The 12965-nt window shown below is 44.3% G+C and overlaps 1 protein-coding gene across 4 annotated transcripts in view; it reads left to right on the top strand.

Annotated features, from left to right (window-relative positions):
- Positions 1-690: 690 nt before the first annotated feature.
- AGXT2 (alanine--glyoxylate aminotransferase 2) overlaps positions 691-12965 on the top strand; it is a 33082-nt gene continuing 20807 nt past the window's right edge. For 2 of the 4 annotated variants that reach the window (XM_084881904.1, XM_084881906.1), the window contains exons 1-7: positions 691-858; positions 4483-4571; positions 5871-6052; positions 7616-7739; positions 8949-9043; positions 11259-11352; positions 11975-12068. In XM_084881904.1, coding sequence (XP_084738030.1) covers positions 771-858; positions 4483-4571; positions 5871-6052; positions 7616-7739; positions 8949-9043; positions 11259-11352; positions 11975-12068 — 766 coding nt within the window. In that variant the 5' untranslated portion in view covers positions 691-770. Of the gene's footprint in view, positions 859-4482; positions 4572-5870; positions 6053-6598; positions 6670-7615; positions 7740-8948; positions 9044-11258; positions 11353-11974; positions 12069-12965 lie in introns of those variants that run through there. The other 2 variants (XM_084881905.1, XM_084881907.1) reach the window with 2 other exon arrangements.

Raw genomic sequence — 12965 nt, 5'->3', positions numbered from 1 at the left:
CCAATATTACTAAAATGAAGTAATTTGGGGGGAAAATGCATTTACCACAAACAATACACATTTAACAAAAATACAAACCAACAAAAGGATATATATTAAACACATCAAATACCTGCCTATGCAGATTGGGGAAGGGGGAGGCAAGAGGGACAAATGGGAATTTAATAAATTAAAATGTATTAAAAATAAAGCACCCTAACTTCTCAGAACTCAGCTTCTTGCCTCATACAGACATCTGTGGGGATGCCCGCTGCCCATGGCCTTCCCTAGCCCATTGGTGCTCCTCTCCTTCCTCTTGGAGTGTCCCCTGGTCCATTAATCCATGTCCTCTTCCTCTACAGCCCCCCCATACCAATACCTATTTCCTTGCCCATTTGCTTCATGCATATTCTCCTTAACTCTCTTATTCACACCTTCTCAAACTCTAACCCTAACCCCAACCCATTACTACCCTCCCTCAGCAAGAAGCACACCCCATGAGATGCTGACAAAACACAAAACTAAGAAAACTAGTCCAGAACTCCTTCCCTTTGCCTGCCTGCCCTCTCTCTTTCCTCTCTCCCCTCTTCCATGACCCCATTCCCTTTATCCTTCCCTGTCTCTAGGCACTGCTGCCGCCCTAAAGCCCCTGGGCTTGTCAGTAACCACTCCAGGACTCCTCTCCAAGCTCCTCCCCTGCCCTCCTGATCTCAAAGTCCAGCCGCTGGGTGAGCAGGTGGAACCCTTCCTCCGAGCCGCTTCCGTGGGAATTGGCTTCCTCACCAGGAGAGATGACTCCAGCCTGGAGACATTTGCTGAGAACTTGGCGCCTGGAGACTTCCTCACCCAGGACCCCCACGACATGCCCTTCCCTGAGCCGTGAGTGGAGCCCAGGGGGACGTGGGTCAGCAGAGGGTGAGGGAGAGGGAGGGACGGAGCTCTCGAGCCTGTGCCTGGAATTCTGAAATGTTAGACCTGGGTGGGATCTGAGAGACGGGGCACCAACACAGCAGTTTTCGCCATGTTGGATCCAAAGCCCCCTCTCTTGTCCAGTATTTTCCAGTGAAATTGATGGATTACAAAACCTGGCTTTACTTTCAAAATAAAAACACAACACCATAGCTGTAATGTAAAAAGGAAAGGAATGCAACATAAAGTATTAACTGCAATATACAGGTGCTCAAAGACAACCCCTTTCAAAGACATACGGCATCCTCACAAATCTCCACCATCCCCTCAATTACCAACACAGAGACTGAGACTCAGAAAAGTTCAGTCTTTAGCTCAGGGACACACACAAAGCTAGGATTTGGCCCTGAATCCCCCTCTCCTGCTCAGACTCTTCTCTTCCCAGCAGGAACAGAAAATGGAAGGGGACCTGGGATAGCCAGCCATTGTGGCTTGCATATTATGCCCACCTATGTGTTTGTGAATTTTCACATCTCTTGTTCCACTAGAACATCACCACACCCCCAACAATTTCCCTCATGCAAACATGAGCATCAATAGCTATCAGCGCATTTATGTGCCGTAGTGGGACCTGGCCTCACAAGCTCTAATTGGGCACAAGAAATCCTTTTCATTCCCTATTATGATCAATTTTATCTTCATTTTCTCCTCATCTTTCCTTGTTCTCCTTCTTCCGCTATTTGCTTCTCATTTCACCACAAAAACTTAATATGCCTGTTGTTTTATATTATCATCTCCTTTCATCTTCAACCAGACTTGTAGGTGAGTACTATCATCCAATTTCACTGAGGAGGTGACAGGAGGAGAGGGAATGGTTAAGAAATTTGATCAAAGGCAGAAACATAGAAGTGACAACATGGGATTCAAAGCCAGCTCTGTCTGACTCCAAAGTTAGCGTGATTCCACCAGACCCCTTCTTCCAATCCTGTTTGGATTTCTCTTTTCCCTTAGTCATGGGTCTTTTGCCAGAACATCAATTAACCCCAACGTATTCTAAGAAGGAACTAGAATAATATCCAGAGTTTTATGCTTGTTAAGGAGGACACTCTGCTGAAAATACCAGTTGCTGACAAAGCAAGAGGAAATGTCCTCTCTGTGATCCCCTTTACCCCTATGGTTGTGGAGCTGGGCTGAGTAGCAGCAGGTGTCTTAGGAATGGCAGGTGAGGCTTGTTGCCTGGAGGTCCTGATCAGCTCATGGGAACTCTTTAACGGAGCTCCACTACAGAGAAGTATCCTTGCAAGCCCACACCATGTAGACATGACTGTCATACTTTTTACCTGGCCTTCTAAAATCCTTCAGAGTTTGGCCCTGGCCAGGTGGCTCAGTTGGTTAGAGTGTTGTCCCAATAGGCCAAGGTTTCAGGTTTGATACCCGGTCAAGACATATCCAGGAATAAACCAAATAAACCAATGAATGGATAAGTAAAACAACAAATATCTCCATCTCTTCCTCTCTCTCTCTAAAATTTAAAAAAACTAATAAATAAAATCATTTGGAGTTTGATTTCTTCTCTCTTACCTACTGTATCTAGATGTATTCCTGCTTGTGTTAGTTCATTCAAACACACTCATTGAACACACTCTTCTTAAGAACTTGCTGTGTGCAAAATATACACCCACTTGATGTATCTAGACTGAGATGTTATCTAGACTTATTTCACTTATTGACTAATCATTTTTTCTACTTGCTTGCTATTGTCTTTCTTCCTTCCTTTCTAAGAACAGGATTTTATATATTGCATTTGGAGCCCTCATCCCACCACTGTATTCCTATCAGTTGAATTAATTAATTAGTTAATTAATTAATCTGTATTGACTGTTTAAAACTCAGGCTTTCTTTTATCAAATCTTTCTTTTCAATTCTCTTCTTTCAGCCTAATTTCCTAATTCCTATAACCATGAAGTCAAGAGTGCTTTGATCTTTCTCAATGGACAACTCCAACTTTGCAGGTAGAAAAATGAGACTGGAGGAGTGAAGGAAATTTGAATTCTTAGAAACACTCAGAATTGTTCTTTCATCTCAGAAAAGTAATGTAGAGAGGCACAATGAAAACCTTTTTAAAGGTGAAATTCTCAGAAAACTTAAACTATTGGTTTTGAGGGGCTATTTTTATGACTAGCCAAAAGCCACTTGCTTTTAAAGAGCAAATTAATGACATTTGTGATTTTTTTTTTATAGCAAAAAGTAAATGAGAGCTCTTTGAAAGAAAACATATTCAATGCTGTTACATTTCATCTTCCTTTAAAAATGCAATTGTTCGTTGTGTTTCTCAGGACTGTGATTTCATAGCCACACAAAATACCAACACTTTATCTGTGGATTAAACAAGAGATCTCATTGCCTCAGATTCTCCAATTATCTTGATACTGACCTTGAATCTTCAATTAGCAGCATTCTGTTCCAAGGGTACTCGTAAAGTCTCTAGATGTCTCTTCCAGCTCTGATCTTCTCTGGTCCATTATTTCATCAAAATCTGTGTCCGGCCTGGCAGGCATGGCTCAGTGGTTGAGCGTTGACCTATGAATCAGGAGGTCATGGTTTGATTCAGGTCAAGGGCACATGTCCCGGTTGTGGGCTCAAACCCAAGTAGGGTTTTGTTTTGTTTTGTTTTGTTTTTAATCTGTGCTGGAGGGGAGTGTGAAGATAGCCAATGAGTGAGAGGAAAAATACAGAGCTGGAAGTCAGCGATGTAGAGTTTCATTCTTGTGCTGCAGCGAACTAGCTCGGTTTCCTTTAACAAATTAACTCACCACTATGAGCTGGTTTAATTATCTATGAAATGAGCATTTTAATCAAAAGATAAAGTCGAAGGTACCTTCTAGCTCCAAATGTTGCATTTTGTGTGTATTTGTATCTCTGTCCCTGTGATATATCGTCATGGATGTACTCTGTCTCTTTCTGGCTCAGCTTATCTTTGCTTTTTTCATGGTCTTGTGTTGCTATGGTCTTTGTGTTGTGTTTTGGAGAAAGGTTTTTCTTTCCAATCTATTTGCACGTAGTATTGATTAATACAGTACATTGCCAAGCATCTCTTTGTCTTTATTCCCAAAAAGAAAAGTCAATAACCATTCATTCCTTTATTATTGACACTGGGGTGGGTCCTGGGATTCAGGCACCAGGTAATCCAACACTTAGAAAGCACCTCTATTAACCAAGGGTACATATTCCAGCAACGCACAGCACTGCAAGAAGTTTGGTCAACGGAAGAGAGAAATGTTGTTGACATGGGGGTCGGGGAGGAGCTTTCCAAGTTAGTGAAGACCCTGATGGGAGAAACCGTGACTTCCCCCAGTATCTGCCACACCTTCCCTGACTCCATTTGAGAGAAATTATCTTTTTTCTCTCCAGAAAATTCATTATTGAGATACCTCAGTTTCTAAATCCCATCTAAAGACTAATTTAAATGATTTTTTTTTTAACTAAGAAATAAAATATCCTAAGAACCTTGATTCAGGTAACGAACTACAGGAGATTTATACAAATGGGCCTGTGTGCTGGTTAGTTGAGGATCCTAACTCACTTCGCTTTTAGTAGGTGCTTTCTGGAGATCTGTAACCAAGCTCGGTCTTCATACGAAACCCAGAATGCCTCCATGTGACTTCACACCTGAAAAGTACCAGGTAAGAGCTCCAGCTTTAGGGAAACCCAAAAGAGGTGGTGCTTCTCCAGAAAGCTAGGTTAACTGTTTTCTCAACAAGGACCCATAGCCCAGCCGGTGTGGCTCAGTCATTGAGCATGGACCTATGAACCAGGAGGTTGCCGGTTCGATTCCTGGTCAGGGCACAGGCCCAGGTTTTGGGCTCCATCCCCAGTGTGGGGTGTGCAGGAGGCAGCTGATCAATGATTCTCTCTCATCATTGGTGTTCCTATCTCTCTCTCTCTCCTTCTCCCTTTCTCTCTGAAATCAATAAAAATATGTATTTAAAAAAAAAAAAAAAAGAAGGATCCACAATCGGCCCTGCCTACTGAACCATCCCACCCAGATAGCCTCTCCTTATACCACTGGGAGCATCTGAACCCTCTGGCTCTATTCAACGCCACAGTGTCAAAGGCTGTGCATGTTTGTGAGAGAGAACCAGAGACAGAGGCAGAGGTGGAAGGCAGAGAGAGACAGAGTGCATCCATAACAATATATCACAGGGACAGAGATATAAATATGTACATAAATACATATATCACAGAATGGATTGGCACACTAACCTTAAAAAATGTTGTTCTGAGTTTGATTGTCTCATATGGCCTTCCTGAGTTCTCCACCAAAAAATATAAAGTTATCATTTTGCTCCCAAGTTAATAAACCTCTTCCCCCCTTTTCTTTTCTTCTCTCCTTTCCTCTTCCCTCTCTTCTCTCTCTCTTTCCCCAAACTTTTATTCTACATAATATTCACAGGTTAGGAATCGCATAAATAATAGACAGTCAGGAGGGACCCCCAAAGCAGAGACGCAGAGGAGACAGGTGTGGTAATTATGAGCATAAACATCACCAGCACTTCATGTTTTTATTTCTTTTAATATGGCAAAATTTAAAAAATATTAAACCCGACTTATTGCTTCAGATATTTACTTCCGAAGTCTTCTCCCCCCACCCCCCCGCCCCCGCTCCCCCAACCCCCCCCCACACACACAGCTAAAACCAACTCAAAGCCAAGGCTTTCCACTAAGAGGCAGAAATGCCTGCTCCTTTCTTCACGTGTGATCTAAATGGGGTCCCAGGGCCACCTTCCTGAATCCCTCGACTTGCAGGAAGGGCCTTGATGTCCTGCGAGGAGGGGAGGGGGGCGCAGGCAGATGGCCGCTGGGGAGCACAGGGCCCGGCCTCGCGGGGTCAGGGGAAGGGAGGCACTGCTGTGGTGGTCACTGTGGGAAGAGCTGTGAGGGGGGAAGAGGAAGACTTCCCGCTGAGCGCTGTCTGTCCACAGTCCATGCCCTACAGCCGCGTCCTGGAGGTCTACAGGGAGCATCTCTCCTGCGAGCTGGTGTACTTCCCCGACCCTCTGCTGCTCCACCAGGGCCACATGCAGTGGCTCTTCGACCACGAGGGAAACAGATACCTGGACTTCTTCTCTGGCATCGTCACTGTCAGTGTCGGCCACTGCCACCCGTGAGTCGCCTTAGAAGTCGGGGTTTCCACTCCAGGAGAATATATGGAGGACAGGCGAATGGCCACGTTGGTGATGCGGGGCCCTGATTAAAATTCTCTCTCCTGAGGCGCATCCCAGCTTAGGGCTGACACACTCTCTGCTGTTTCCTGGGTAACAAAAAATCTGAGCACTGCACTCTTTTCTTGACCATGCAAGTTTTAGTCATCCTCAGGGCCCGTGCCATGGAGGGGACCGTGTGATTGGACTGCTGTGCGTGTGTGGCTGTGGGAAGGGAGTCTCCGCACTGGTAACTCTTCCCAAGAGAAGGACGAGGAGAGGCAGAAGGAAGAGGGAGAGAGGCAGTTCTCACATCACACGTGTGGAGTGGAGGGAATGAGGACAGACGAGAGAGCAGTTCCAGCTAAGGATCTTCATCAGCTACTCTGAGCCAGAGATGAGGAAATGGAGGGTGACAGGAGAAGGGTGAAACATGGGTGGGGATTTCCATTAGGAATATATGGGCCCATTAATCATGAGGTTGTCTGCTACCTTAGGCATGAGCCCAACTAACAGCGTCTCCTATGAGTCTCCTCTGCCCACACCTAGAAGGCCACGTACCTTCCCAGCAGGACTACCGGTACCAATCTTCCCCCCACCCCACCCCCGCCTTCCATTCCACCTGCACGTGGCTCTCAGATTTATTTTGTTGAGCAATCTTTGGCCAAGTGTCTCTTCTGTCTGGGAGTTTATTGGCACTCCACACTTTTCTAAAGGGGGTTTCATGGAACACTGACCACAGGAGAGGTTTGTTAGTAAGAGATGCTTGGAAGAAATAAGCTCAGGAAACACTTTAAACTGTATCTCCCTCCTGGGTAGAAACTGTGCACATGAGACTGTTAAAGGTACCGAGAAGTCTTGCAGTCCAGAAATCTGTATGATCTTGCATTTCTCAAAACTGGTCAACTACTAACTGATTTTCGGCGTGGGACAGTTACTAATAACAGATTGGTGTGTAACAAAACTCAGCCATTGCTGTTCTTTAAATCAAAATCAGACAGCTGCATCTGGCTCTTCCAGGCATTCCAAGCCGAGTCCTACCTGCCTATCTACCCTTAGTTCCCACTGCCCGTCAACATGAGCCTTCTTTCTGAGAATGTGGTTTCATAGTTACAACACGTTCAACTTTCACCACTGCTAAGACCCAGATATCAGAATCTTCTTTGAAGGAAAGGAATATTGACCTTGTATGCATGTGCCTGATGGATCTGTAGTTCCTGAAAAAAATAAAAAGGGAGACACCCAGGCTTGCATTTAGAGTCTCTAGCTTCCAAACCATTGAACGTGTAATTAATAAGAATGCCTCATTGGAAGACACTGTAAGCCCAAACTCCCTCCTACACTATGAATTTCTTTTTTAAAAGATTACCATGTAGGCTCCTTCATTGCCTTTGGAGGCCACGTTGCCAGTCACCGCTGGTGGTTGGAGTTCTTTCTCATGTGCGGATGGAATGTTTGCACTCCGTGCTCAGTGTGTGAGGGACCTGGGCCTGCAGCCTGGGTAACTCTGCTCCCCGTTTGCCCAGGAAGGTGAACGCTGTGGCGCAGAAGCAGCTGGGCCGCCTGTGGCACACCAGCAACCTCTTCTTCCACCCACCGAGCCATGAGTACGCAGAGCAGCTCTCGGCGCTTCTCCCCGACCCTCTAAAGGTATGATGCTCCCAGCTTCCAGGGAGGGGAGCCTGGGGATCCCAGAGGAGCTGCCTGGCCCGCAGGGGCATGGGAAGGGAATCTGGTGTGTGCCTTGACCTGAACAGTGAGCTGATAGCTGTCTCTGGAAGCAATCGAGAAGGAAGGAGTTGAGGAATCGCTGGTGAAACCAGACTGGATTCACTTCCTCTGCTCCAGCTTCTGGTTGCTTCCTCATCCCTCCTACTCCGACTTTCTCCTTTATGTTCCCTAGGAGGTTTTCATCTCTTTGACTCATAGCCCATTTGCAAAGTCATTTGCATTTTTTTCTTTTACAAAGAGTGGAGCCATTTTTAAATAAAAAAATATATACACTGAGTGGCCAGATTATTATGATCTCTGAATGCAATGAGATTCTTCTGTATCTGAAATAATTGGATTTTTTAACTGAATTGAGATGTGAAAATGTTGCCTAAGATTTGCAACTAGGGATTCAATGAGTTAATACATAGGTAGTACCTAGGACAGTGCCTGTGTTAACTATTATTATTATTTCACTCTATTACCCGGATACCTTATTTACTATAGTAGCTGGAAGACATGAAAGTTGGAATAATTGTAACCAAAATTCAGCCCAGTCATGTTTATGGAAGAGCAGGAGCCAGGAAGTCAGCAGGGGCACAGCACATGCCTACTGCTCTGGGTCCCCAAGCCAGGAGGACGCACACCCTTCCGTCGCTCCTTTCTTTGGGTCAAGATGGACTGCATTTTGTTCATTTGCTTGTTTTTTCAAAGTCACACACAGCTCAGGCTTCGATTCCCTTCGGGCTGCAGGATCAGGGAGCCTCCTAGTCCCAGGCCCTCAGATCAGGTAGGGTTCGGGTTCAGGTTCAGGTTAGTTAGGTTCAGAAATCGAGAGACCTGGTGTTCAGATCCACTCAGCTACTAAACACTGTCTCCCCATCTTAGTATTTTGCAGAGCATCAAAGCCAATGAAAATCAAAAACATTTCACGACTGAGACAATCCCTGAGCCATTTTCTCATCGCTAGCACTTAGCAGCTGCTCACTGAAAAGCTATAGAATGAATATAGTCGTCAAGTGACAGAACTGCTAGTCTGAAGGAAACTCTCCTTAATAATCTGGGCTGGGACACAATCTTCAGCAATTTTGAATTAATGGATAACAAGAAAATAAACTGAAGTGTGAGGCCACGTGTCTTTCCCTCCAGGTCATTTTCTTCATGAACAGTGGCTCAGAAGCCAACGACCTAGCCATGATGATGGCCAGAGCACACTCAAAGAGCACAGACATCATTTCGTTCAGGTAACCACACCTCGGAATACCCAACTTGAATGGCAGTGACTTACCCCAACACTAAATGTCTAGCTGTAAAATATAGCATGGAGGGGTATGTTTCTAATTTTAGGTTTTAAGGCAAGATCAGTCAAATGACTTTTATGACTGGATGACCCCATCCAAATTGGCCTGATCCAAACTAGGGGTCCCTGACTGCGTAACCAACAGTGTGAAGTCTATAATGTCACAGATCTCCTGTGGAAGTGAAGGTCACATCTCAGCTCCTTTTACTTGGAAGATGTACTTTGATGACGACATATGCCAAGAATTACTGGTCTCCACTAATAGAAACTCATGACTCTACCATAGGACCGGGGCCCACTTAATCTCTGCTTGTAATAATGAGCCGGTTGGCATTCATAGTGCCAGCTGCACCGGGTTTCCATGTTTTCTTCTTTTTAAGTTCATACTTCTGTTCCTTTGGGTGACTTTTGAGAATTGGTCATTTATTAGGTTAATTATTAACCTTTGATGGCTAAATTACTAATGTTAAAAATAATAGAACACTAAGAATTTTGCTTACAGTTGCCTCCCTCAGGTAATTTTATATAGCACATTTAAACACTATTATAGAAAAGTTTATGCAAAAGACAGGAGTGACATATAGTAAAAGTTGATGGAATGAAGAAATAGTCTCATTCTTTCCACTGTATGGCCATAATTTCTATCTAGATCTGAAAGAAGATTTAATTTCAGCACAATTTTATTACCAAAGCACACCCAATAGTACAGATTCCATATAAAAAGCACATGCAGGGATAGCAGGCTTGAGAAAACATTTGCTATCAAAGAAATATAATTATAAAGAGTTGTGATGGATTTTACCTAAAGGAACATTCCAGAAGATGTATGTCCTGGCAAGTATTAGCCTATTAAAAACAATAATGGGGCCACTAGAATTCATAAGATGTTTGTGTCTCCTCTTTCAAGATAGATGACCATCTGTTTGCATAGGATTGGTCTTCATTCAGAGTCCTAGATCTGCATTTTGAGTGATTTTGAATTGGGAAATTGCCCAAACTCATTTGAAGCCAAATAGATGATTAGGATGATTTATACTGAATAGGATTATTTCAGGTTCAAGAACAAGTAACACCTGTGTTTCTTCTATGGCAGATCAGGTAGCTTTTAAGGCACTTAAAAAGGAATCTCCCACAGTGTGAGCAATAGCTGCATCACAGGAAGGAATATTTGGCTTCTCAAGGTGACTATTTCAAAGACAAATACTCATTAAATATATGGGGTGAGGCAAAAGTAGGTCTACAGTTGTAGTATGCGAAATATAATTTATTCTTATACTAGAGGCCCGGTGCCACCAATGGGGTCCCTCAGCCTGGCCTGCATTTTCTCACAATCTGGGACCCCTCAGGGGATGTCAGACTGCCGGCTTCAGCCCAGTCCCCACAGGCCAGGCTGAGGGACTCCACTGGTGCATGAATCTGTGCACCAGGCCTCTAGTAGGCATGTAAGATCTTTGGTTAACTTCTTCCTGCCCTCCCCCCCCCACCCCCATTCCCTCTGAGATTCATCAATCTGTTCCATGTTTCTATGCCTGTGCATTGAGCATCTGCCCCCTGGTGGTCAGTGTGTGTCACAGCTACTAGTCAAATGGTCAACAGTGTCACTTAGGTATATATATATATATATATTAGAGCCTGATATATGAAATTCATGCAAGGAGCTCAGCCCCTGCAGCGCTGGTGCCTCCACTTTGTCTGGAATGTTGTCTGGATGGTCCTTGCAGCTGTTCAGTCTAATTAGCATATCAGCTCTTTATTATATAGGATAGATTACTTATTAATTATTGTATTATTTTCCATACAAACAGCTGTAAAGCTATTTTTTCTCCACCTGTATAATTTTTGTCTTGTTGCTAGAAGAGGAGTCTCCCTACTTTATAGTAACAGAGTAAGGCAGGTGGTAAGGTCAGAGTTTTGGCTAGATGGCCTCCAAAATTTCTCCTATCATTTCAAATCTATGACACCAGCAGGAAAGATAAACATGTTAGTTTGCCTGGCATAGGCTTAGAAGATTTCTTAGAAACTACTGGAATTGCATGAAATGGTGTTCCATTGCATCTCCATGGCCTTCTGGGGTTTTCTCTGTTGTCCTACTCTGTGCTTCACAGGCCAGAGATCAAAGAATAATGAACTTACCTCTGTCCTCCGTTTTTTCTCTGCAGAGGAGCCTACCACGGATGCAGTCCTTACACAATTGGCTTATCAAATGTAGGGCAATTCAAGATGAAACTCCCCAGTGGAGAAGGCTGCCAATCAGTGAGTTTTGAGACTTTTCGTCTTATTTCTCTAAAGGCTGCTGAGTATGTGGAACAATTGATCAGATTTTCCAGGTATTGGCCTTAGAAAGCAATATAAAGTCCATCATTCACCCGGGGCTTAGTTTAACTTAATTGTCTGAAGACCATTGTGGGGAAGTGTTCCTTAGAAAGACCTTACAAGTCTGAGGAATAATGAATAATAGGATTTGTAAAACGAGTTTTGCTCTTAAATAAAATCAGGTAGATTTCAATAAATGCATTGAAATTAGATCTCAAAGCTTTAAGTGCATAGAATGTCTATAAAGTCGCCCCGATCCCCACCCTTTCAGCATCAGGCACCTAGTTATCGTTACTCTTTTGATGCGCTCACCCACCAAACCCTTGAGCAAGTTGTTACCAGGCTGACGTTGAAAGCAGTTTCCTTTGTACAGAGCCCACATGACTTTTTCTAAGAAAACAATTACCTCTGCAGAGCAGAAAATTAGGTTTTCATCCTAAATGGGAGAGGAATCTTGATAGCAAATTAAGAAACCCTCTTGCCTTGATTGGCACCATATGAGTCCCCCAAACTGGCTGTCTTCTGCTCATGTTTTGCCAAACTTCTTCTCTTGTCCTTGCAGACAATGTGCCCAGATGTGTTCCGTGGTCCTTGGGGAGGAAGCCACTGTCGAGATTCTCCAGTGCAAACCATTAGGAAATGCAGCTGTGCACCAGGTCCCACGGGGCAGGGAGGGCGGTACCTGGTGGGAGATCAGGAGCGATAAGTCGCTTGGAGAGAGGCTGGTAGATTTCTGGGGGAAAGTGGGGAAGGAAACCAAACTAGGAAGCAACCCCTCCTTGAATCACTTCTCATGCCTCCTGCCACCGTCCTATCTGGCTGTTAGGAAAAGCACTTCCTGCTCCCACAGCCGAGCTAAACACAGACTGTCACCTGGTAGTTATTTAAAGAGGCCCTATTAACTCCGTTAGCAGTAGCTTTGCTACTGATCTTAAAAGAGAACACGGTTGGTGGGCTCATTTGCCCATTTCCAATGGGAGGAGGGGAGAGGGAAAGAATACTTTTAGCAATCTCAAAACTCCAGTCAAGAAGCTCCCCCAGGGACTCAGAACGCCAGCCAAAATGAGAACATCTGTCAACACGTAAGGCCATTCTTGAAAGCTGCTGACATCTCTGGCAATGTTTTGAAGGCCTTCTCACAAGGAAAGCTTCTGTTTGCCAAACGCATTGTCTTTGCATTCTTTACATGAGGGAGGAGGCAAGGGCATGGCATCTGTTCTTTGCTAATCACCAGTCCCACCTCCTATCTATCGCCATAGATCAGAACTTTTTCGGTTGCTGCTCCTCAGTAGTGCCCAAGGGAAGAACTGGATGTTCCAGCTGAATGAGCTTGAATAGAATAGTAGGCGTCACCCCGTGTTGAGAGGGAGAGTGCAAATGGAAGTCTTTAAAAGCAGCTTTGAAAGGAAGAATAGTCATAGGCATCTTAAAATTCAGATGGGATAAGGCAGATGGAGATAGAAAGATGGAAGAATGAGCATTGGGTCCAGAGGTCATGGGCACAGAACATAAAACCATAGGAATTTTCCAGCTGTCATTCAAACTCTGTACAG

This window comes from Pipistrellus hanaki, assembly GCF_964339955.1.
Source record: "Pipistrellus hanaki genome assembly, chromosome: 4".
In the NCBI taxonomy this organism is placed as follows: domain Eukaryota; kingdom Metazoa; phylum Chordata; class Mammalia; order Chiroptera; family Vespertilionidae; genus Pipistrellus; species Pipistrellus hanaki.
This window is presented reverse-complemented; position numbering and strand designations above follow the sequence as displayed.